Genomic DNA, 9,502 nt, shown 5'->3' on the forward strand with positions numbered 1-9,502 from the left:
TATCTCGAGCCTGACATTGTGGTGCCGGTGAAGCAGATCCCCAAGGCGGCTGACAAGCCGACTAAGCTCATCCCCAACCTTGAGTATGAAACTTGGGTTGCGAAGGACCAGCAGATCGTTAACTATCTACCCTCCAATATCTCCAAGGAGATCCAGGTGCAAGTCTCCAATTGCGCCACATCGGCCGAGATCTAGAAAGTGATCTCAGAGATGATAGCTTCTCAGTCTCGGGGCCGTATCATCAACACGCGCATGGCATTGGCCACAACGTAGAAGGGCTCGTCTACAATCGCCGACTACTTCAACAAGATGAAATCTCTTGCTGACGACATGGCGGCCGCCGGCAAACGTCTTGAAGATGAAGAGATCATCTCCTATGTACTAGCCGGACTTGACATGGATTTAATCCGATTGTCTCGGTTGTCGCAGTGCGTACAGAGCCGCTATCTTTGGGTGAGCTCTACACCCAGCTAGTGAGCTGGGAACAGCGGATGGATCTCCTGCATGGTGAATCCGGTTCATCTGCTAACACGACTACATGTGGAGGCCGTGGCAGTTTCAACCGTGGCGGTGGTGGTCGAGGACGCAGGCGTGTCCGCAACCGTGGCAACAACAACAACAGCGGGTGCCCCCGGCAGAACTACAATGGTGATAAACCCATCTGTCAGCTCTGTGGCAAGGAGGGCCACACCGGACTCCGCTGCTTCAAGTGTTTTGACGCTTCCTTCACCGTCCCACCAGAGCAATCCTGATCTGCCTCCTCTGCGTCATATGGGATCAACACCAACTGGTACACCAACACTGGTGCTACCGACCACATCATGGGAGAGTTGGAGAAGCTCACCATGAGGGACAAGTACCATGGAAACGACAAGGTTCATGCTGCTAATGGAGCAGGTATGAGAATCAATCAAATTGGTTGAAGTTTTGTTCGTACCCCAAATCAAAATCTCATCCTAAATAATGTTCTTTATGTTTCTGAAGCTAACAAAAGACTTGCATCTGTTCATCGTCTTACATCCGATAACAATGCTTTTATTGAATATCATCCCAACTATTTTTTGATTAAGGACCAGGCGACAAAGAAAACCATCCTTAGAGGGGAATGTGAAGGCGGTCTCTACCCATTGAAGTCTAGGCCGTCATCGAATAAAGGGGCGTTTAGTGCTGTCAAGTCTCCTTCGTCCAGGTGGCATAGTCGTCTCGGCCACCCTTCTTTTGCAGTCGTTGAGCAAGTCCTTAGCAAAAATAGTATACCCTTTGTTTCCGATTTGAATAAAGAAATTGTTTGTGATGCTTGCTAAAAGGGCAAAAGTCATCAGCTACCCTATCCTAGATCCACGAGTATCTCATTGAGTCCTTCAGAACTTGTGTTTTCTGATGTATGGGGTCCTGCGCCCACTTCTGTTGGCAAAAACAGTTATTACGTTAGCTTCATTGATGATTTCAGCAAGTTTACATGGATTTATTTGCTTCATCATAAATCTGAAGTTTTTCAAAAATTTCATGAATTCCAATCTATGGTTGAACACCAATTTGATAGAAAAATTCTCGCTATGCAAACTGACTGGGGATGGGAATATCAAAAGCTGAATGCCTTCTTTCAGCGCATTGGCATCTCGCATCATGTCTTATGCCCTTATGCACATCAACAAAATGGCTCCGCTGAACGCAAACATCGCCATATTGTTGAAGTAGGTCTCTCGCTTTTAGCACATACTTCTATGCCCTTAAAATTTTGGGATGAAGCTTTCATCACTGCCACCTATCTTATTAATCGCCTCCCTAGTAAAATTATCAATAACCAAACTCCTCTTGAACGCCTGTTTCATCAAACACCAGACTACTCCTCTCTTCGTACTTTTGGCTGCGCATGCTGGCCGAATCTACGGCCTTATAACACTCGCAAGTTGTAATTTCGCTCCAAACGCTGTGTCTTCCTAGGATATAATAGCATACACAAGGGGTTCAAGTGTCTGGATGTCAATGAAGGGCGTGTCTATATTTCCTGAGATGTGGTCTTCGATGAACACGTCTTCCCCTTCGCCGAACTCCACCCAAACACCGGTGTTCGATTACGATATGAAATTCTCCTCCTTCCTCCAACTTTGACAAATCCTTCACATGATTTTGGGGACGACAATTCTTTAAATCATTTTGATAATGATTCCTTGCATACTAACCCTATGTCTAAGCGTGCAGCACATGAAAAAAATTCGGCGTCAAACGAACTAAATCTGGCTAGAAACGGGCGTCATTTCATGCTCCCCGAGCAATTTCCCATTTTGGCAGGAACAGGCGGCGATCCCCAGTCTGATTCACCTGTACCTTCCACTGCGGATCCGATAGGATCGGTCTTGGATCCGGCGGCGTCAGCTCCTGCGCTCATGATGAACGCGTCAGCTCCACCGACATCCTCTCCGCGTGCGCCACCTGTCTCGAACTCGCCTCGCCTGGCTCCGTGGACGGGGGGGACAATATATTATGACCGGTGGTGGACAATCTCCCTTGGGTCCTCCGCTCGCTGGATCTTTTGTGCCAGCCACAGATCAACCTACCGGATCTTCTACATCGCCTACAGCACCGGCTCTCCAGCGACCCACCACACGTCTATAACAAGGTATACGCAAACCAAAAATTTACACTAATAGAACTATTCTATATGGTTAGTTAGCAGCCACCACTGAAGGTCCTATTGATTTGCAACATGCCTTAGTCAATAATAATTGGAAGCGTGCTATGGATGTTGAATTTGATGCATTGATCAGGAATAAAACTTGGCATCTAGTTCCACCTCAAAAAGGTAAAAATGTGATATATTGCAAGTGGGTCTATAAAATCAAAAGAAGATCAGATGAGAAAATTGATAGATATAAGGCACGCCTAGTAGCAAAGGGGTTCAAACAACGATATGTCATTGATTATGAGGATACTTTTAGTCCTGTTCTGAAAGCAGCCACAATTCGTCTTGTGCTCTCTCTAGCTATGTCTAAGGATTGGTGTTTGAGGCAACTCGATGTTCAGAATGCTTTCTTGCATGGTTTTCTTGAAGAAGAGGTATACATAAAACAACCGCTAGGCTATGAAGATAAGACCAAACCACATCACTTATGCAAACTTGACAAATCCCTATATGGTTTAAAACAAGCACCACGGGCCTGGTATTATTGGTTGTGTGGTAAACTTCAGAGTCTAGGCTTTGTTCCCTCCAAAGCTGACACATCATTATTCTTTTATCGGAAAGAAAATCATGTCATCTTTATGCTTTTATATGTTGATGATATAATTGTGGCCAGTTCATCACAAGAAACAGTGGATGCTCTTCTCCGAGATTTAGAAAAGGACTTTGCAATCAAAGATCTTGGGAACCTTCACTATTTTCTTGGCATACAGGTTCAAAGAAAGAAAGGTCAATTGTTTTTGACACAGGAACGGTATGCTTCTGATATCCTCAAGAGAGTTAATATGCAGCTATGTAAACCCGTCAAAACACCCCTTAATACTACCGAAAAGCTTTCAGTCACTAGTGGCACTCGGTTAGGAGTGGAGGACTCAACCAGATATACGAGCATTGTTGGAGCTCTCCAGTATCTCACCCTCACACGACCAGATATGTCTTTTTTGGTCAACAAAGTTTGTCAATTCCTTCACTCACCGACGACCGTTCATTGGGAAGCTGTGAAGAGAATATTGAGATATGTACGATGAACAATCGGCCTAGGGTTAAAAATTAGAAAATCTAACTCTATGCTTGTAAGTGCTTTTTCAGATGTTGATTGGGCCGGTTGCCCTGATAACAGATGATCTACAGACAACTTTGCTGTATTTCTAGGTTGCAACCTAGTGTCATGGTGCGCAAGAAAACATCCTACGGTTTCAAAATCAAGTACAGAAGTTGAATACAAGTCTTTGGCCAACGCTACTGCAGAGGTAATGTGGGTACAAAAATTACTTGATGAGTTAGGTATTTCATATCCTTTGGCAGCATGTTTATGGTGTGATAATCTTGGCGCAAAGTACCTATCGGCTAACCCTGTATTTTATGCATGCACCAAGCATATAGAGATCGATTTTCATTTTGTACGCGAACAAGTTGCAGCAAAGCGCTTGGACATCAGATTCATCAACACTATGGATCAGATCGCCGATGGCTTCACTAAGCCTCTTCTAGAGAAGCAAATGGTCATGTTCAGAGACAATCTCAACCTCGCTGATAAGTTGTGATTGAGGGGGATGTTAAGAATATCCAATAGGATCACATGACCGCAATATCTGGTTGATTGATGACTGATTGATATCTCCTGAAGATTGGTTGTGCGTTCAGGCTTGGATTGCGGGTGAAGGTAGGTATCACAACTTCGATTAGATAGGATAGATATCTCATGATTGATGTAATCTAGAGTTACCAAAAATAGTTAGCTTCTTCTTATTGTATAAGTTGTACCGCCATGTCAGATGCTCTTCCTCTGTATTAACACGAAACCGTTTCAACCATTTTTCACACAGGACAGGCCTGAAAAGCTCGCGTGCGTCCACGAATGACGAATCCGATGCCCCCCCGACAGGAGAACTGGTGCGGCCGTAAGGGGCGGGGAAGAAACCATTCGTGTTCCTGGGCACAGGAACTCCAATGACGAGCGAGTCACGAGCTGGCCGCAGCGCACAAAGCGCCAGTGGAGAGTACACACGCAAACCCACAGCCGGCGAGTGGCGCACTCACTCACTCGTCTCTGCTCCGACTCCCATCCGTGACGGCTTGCCTTGACTCGCCTTGACTTGGATGCATGCCAGTGGCAACTGGCAACGAGCATGGCCATTGGCAGCATCAGTCCAGCCTCATCCAGCAACTGTTTTCTTATACAGTATTCCAGCAGGCACCGCAGCATCCCCTAGATTAACTGTGACTGTGATGATGTTCTTTGCTGCTGCTCGGATGGAGTAAACAACTGCCGACATGGCGCACCTTCTCTGTTTAAAATTTCACGAGCACCTAACCTCTGCGCCACCAACTAATGCCAGGCAGGCACAGAGACAGAGCACCTTCGAAAAAGCACAAAGGATCGAAAAGGCAAAAAGGGTTCTTCAGCAATCATCACCATCGCATTTCCGCTCTCTTTAGCTTTCTGAACGATGACTCGGTGCGTATATTTCGTGCCACAGTTCATCTTCAAGACTTGAACAATACATACAGCGAGGTCAAAACGAGAGGACGCAAGAATATATAACAGCAGTTGTTACTGCTGCTAATCCAGTGGAGTTAACTTTATTTGGTGGTAACAATACAACCGGGTAGCTTTCCCGGGTCTATAAATAAATGGAGATGCCTTCCTTAGTAGACTAGGAAGGGGGCAGCAGCTAGCAACCGGGCAGCCACATCGAAGCTGCGCGCGCTCCGGCCGGCGAATGGCGTCGAAGGCGCTTCTCCTCTTGGCGGCCGCCGTGGTCGCGGCGGCGTGCGTGGTCGGCGCCGCGGATGCCAAGTTCGGCCGCCTGGGCCGGCTCGTCATCACCGGCGTCGTGCCCTGCAACACCGGCAGCCTCATCGACATCGCCACCTCGCCCGCCTTCCCGAGTACGTGCACCAACCTGTACCTGTACCTGTCCCTGTACCCCCATTGACATGACATGCATCGACGTCACCCTTGGCTCACGGCGGCGAGCTGGATCGCTTCGCTTGTTTCTTGTGCGGCACCCAGACGCGGACGTGGAGCTGCGGTGCGCGGGGAAGGTGGTGGCGGGCGCGACGACCAACACCAACGGCACCTTCTCCATGGAGCTGGACATGACCAACGCGCTGGCGGCCTTCATCGGCGGCTGCACGCTGGTGGTGGACACGCCGCTGATCAAGTGCAACGCCGACCTCACCGACGTCGGCAGCCTCGTGTCCTACCTGCAGGGCCCGCTCACGCGCCTGCTCGGCGGCATCTTCCACCTCTTCCCCGCCGGATTCTCCTTCCACGCCCGACGAGCCTGATGTGGCCGGATCCATCATAATATATATGTACTCCTACTGTACATCACAATGAAAATGCATGAAGTCTCTCCATCCACTGCTTTTATCTGCTCAATCTGTCAAATGGGATGTATGGTAGTGGTAGTAGTGTAATGTGCAAGTCTCTTATCTAAAAAGTAATGTGGTAAGTCTGCTGGGAGCTACCTACAACTACAAATGTAAAACGTTTTCTAGATATATGTGATATGTACAAACTGAAACGAAGTTGAACCAGAATGAACAGCTGGGGGGGGGGGGGGGGGGGGGGGGGGGGGCTACTGCTATTTGATAAGGAGAACTGCTGCATCGTCCGGTCATCATAATCAGACAACGATTTGGACACCAAACTTGTCTGCATAATTAAGTTATTCTTTGCTGCCCAAAGCATCATCGTTCCAACTATGAATAGAGGGAGCTTGTAGTTTTTTTAAGCTGCCACTAACAATGTATGGCTTAGCTCCAAGTCAAATAAAGGATCAACTAGCACATTATTTTCAATCAAAATCGTCATTACCTCCTCCCCCATCATTTTTTTTATTTTATAAAAAAATGACCCTGCTCGATATGATGTCAACATTAGATTTTTTTTTTGAAAGATGTGCAGGAGCTCTGCCTTTCAAATTAAATAAGAAAGAGTGTTTATGTACAATATGCTAAACATAATGGCAAAGAGACCTCAAAAGCAACACGCTGATCCCTCCCTCCCTCAACATAAGAAATAGTCCGGAATGTTTTTTTTTTCCTATATAATCCTAAAATTTGGACATTTCTTATCTTCTTCTTAGTAAAGAAGAAATTTGGACTTTGCTTGCTAAAGAGAATCTTGTGAAATATTAGTAAGTACTAAGTGGCACTCCGTCACTAGTGCGGTTTTAAACACCAAGACAGTGAGTTAGCCTTTAGCTGACAGCCTGACACTTGGATTTTTTTTATATTCCTGAACGACTATCGACTCTTTCATGCTTTTTTAAAGAGAGACTAAAGAGATCATGAATAAAGGCAAAAGAAGACGAAGAAAGAAATAGCACTCCCAAACTTTCAGAGTGGTGGCATGCGGATGCGCCCATACCTAACTGCAGCACTTCTTTATTTTTTTTGTGGGCGCACTTTATTTCACCCTGGATATCCTGTCTGAAATCTTCCAAACATAACAGAGAAATTCAGTCAGTTACAATAATGGCAGAGAGTACACTCAAATACAGTACTAGAGGAGAATTGGAGAAAGCAAAACAAAAGCAACCAGGACGATGAAATCACAGCTAGTGGTTAGCTGCTCGATCATCCTGCACATTTAATCCACAATCTATACTGCACCACTCAGCACCACCATCTCGGTTCTTTTTGCCGCCAGAAGTATAGTTCTTTTGCACCATCGTCATAAGCGAACAGAAAAATACTGTTAGTTTCTGTGGCTTGTCGTAAACGATCGTAAATTTTCAGTTGGAACAGTATTTTTCTCTCACACAAACCAGCCAGCAGTACTTCTTCACGAACCAGCAACGATACGAACCAGCCAACCGAACAGGCTATAAGCCATAGGTGACGAGCAGGTTGATGGTGGAGAACCGCACTTAGGAGGTGTTTGGATCCAGTGACTAAAGTTCAGAGGTGTCATATGGGGTGTCGTACGAGGTGTTCGGATACTAATAAAAAAATAAATTACAGAATCCGTCAGTAATCCACGAGACGAATTTATTAAGCCTAATTAATCCGTCATTAGCACATGTTTACTGTAGCACCACGTTGTCGAATCATGGACTAATTAGGCTTAAAAAATTCATCTCGCAAAACAGTCTCAATCTGTGCATTTAGTTTCGTAATTAGTCTATATTTAATACTCTATACAGTTTCGTAATTAGTCTATATTTAATACTCTATACATATGTTCAAACATCCGATGAGACAACGGCTAAAGTTTAGGAGGTGAATCCAAACACCCCCTTAATCTCGCTGATATCGTTTAAAGATGATAGATCAAATCAAACCCGGCCGCCCAACCATCATATATAAACACCCCACGCACGCTCTAAACTGAAGAACACAGATAGCTTTGAAGTTTGAACCGATCGAAGTTACACTCAGGTACGTTCGTTTCTGCAGTGAACTCCCAACATCCTCTGCTCCAGTAGCGCATCCATGGCTTGTAAACGCCTCCTGCTCGTGATCGGGGTCGTCGCCGCGGCGAGCGCGGTCGCATCTGGCGCGCTGCCTTTGCAGCCGGCGCGCATCCAAGCGGACGTCGTCGTGACGGGCTTCGTGCCCTGCAACAACGGCACGTCCATGAGAACGGGCTCAGCTCCAGGGTTCCCAGGTAATTAAGCTTCATTCCGGCCGGGGCGCCACTGATTGCTCTCGATCGATCGGTGCGCGTGACTGCGTGCGTTACCATGCATGTTGCATGCAGGCGCGCTGGTGGAGCTGCAGTGCACGGGCGCCGGCAGCGCCGGCGCCTTGGCGGCGAACGCGACGACGGACGGCAAGGGGTGGTTCCGCATGGCGGTGAACACGACGGTGGCGCCGTCGAGCGTGGCGAGCAGCTGCGGCCTCGTGGTGGGCACCCCGCTGGCCGCCTGCAACGCGGCGCTCCCGGCCACCGGGGCGCTCCACTCCGGCCTCCGGTTGCTCGTCAGCATGGTCTTCTTCCCGCGGGGTTTCTCCTACCTTGTTAGTGGCTGAGATTGGGGGAGGTGTTAGATGGCAGGTTCATCAGATAGAACTGTCTAGCTTCATTGTACAGGCGCCGACCTCAGGTTGTTGAGGAGACGTCGGTGTACATGCAGATAGGATAGAGATCTCATCAAGAGTTTATTGTAAATATGGTCTTGTTGTACAAGCCACGTAAGGGACTGTTCCCTACTCTATTTAACACGAAAGCTCAGAAAGGGTCATCTCGTTCCACACGAAAGCTCAGAAAGGGTCATCTCGTTCCACGTACTTTTACATTCCAAACATAACAGAAAAAACCAGTTAGTTACAATAATGGCAGAAAGTACACTCAAAATACTAGAGAGTTGGAGAAAGCAAAACAAAAGCAAGGACGATGAAATCACAGTTAGTGGTTAGCTGCTCATCCTGCAGATTTAACCCACAATCACCGTACCACTCAGCACCACCATCTATCGGTTCTTTCTGCCGTTAATACTAGTTGTTTTGCACCATCGTCATAGGCCATGGGTGATGAGCAGGCTCATCGATAACCGCACTTAATCTCGCTGATATCGTTTAAAAATGAGAGATCAAATGAATCCCCGCCTTCCAACCATCATATATAAACACTCACATACGCTATAAACTGAAGTTAATGAAATACGTGTTGGAACTATACGATCGATCTAGGGTAGAACCGAGGACCTTCTAGGTAACCAGTTGATCCAAATAAGCCCTAGTACATCTAGATAGAGAGATGGAGACTGAGAGATAGAGAGATAGGGGTTCGAACCTGAGACCGCAGGGGTGGAAGATCCAGTGGCCTCCATCAGGTTCGTCGATGCAGTCTGCGCACGGGCAGAG

At 46.9% G+C, this 9,502-nt stretch overlaps 2 protein-coding genes and 1 non-coding gene across 3 annotated transcripts; all 3 read left to right on the plus strand.

Moving 5' to 3' along the window:
* Positions 1–348: 348 nt before the first annotated feature.
* Positions 349–484, plus strand: LOC136547772 (small nucleolar RNA Z247). The gene has a single exon (XR_010781728.1). It is a non-coding gene; the product is annotated as a small nucleolar RNA Z247 (small nucleolar RNA).
* Positions 485–5,322: 4,838 nt separating this feature from the next.
* LOC136547462 (phylloplanin-like) lies at positions 5,323–6,229 on the plus strand. The gene is made up of 2 exons (XM_066539410.1): positions 5,323–5,572; positions 5,697–6,229. Exons 1-2 carry the CDS (start codon positions 5,404–5,406, stop codon positions 5,972–5,974), a joined length of 447 nt encoding a protein of 148 aa, XP_066395507.1. The 5' UTR covers positions 5,323–5,403; the 3' UTR covers positions 5,975–6,229.
* Positions 6,230–8,046: 1,817 nt separating this feature from the next.
* LOC136547463 (phylloplanin-like) lies at positions 8,047–8,840 on the plus strand. Its single transcript, XM_066539411.1, has 2 exons — positions 8,047–8,303; positions 8,397–8,840. Exons 1-2 carry the CDS (start codon positions 8,129–8,131, stop codon positions 8,666–8,668), a joined length of 447 nt encoding a protein of 148 aa, XP_066395508.1. The 5' UTR covers positions 8,047–8,128; the 3' UTR covers positions 8,669–8,840.
* Positions 8,841–9,502: the final 662 nt, after the last annotated feature.

This window comes from Miscanthus floridulus, chromosome 3 (assembly GCF_019320115.1).
Source record: "Miscanthus floridulus cultivar M001 chromosome 3, ASM1932011v1, whole genome shotgun sequence".
Taxonomy (NCBI): domain Eukaryota; kingdom Viridiplantae; phylum Streptophyta; class Magnoliopsida; order Poales; family Poaceae; genus Miscanthus; species Miscanthus floridulus.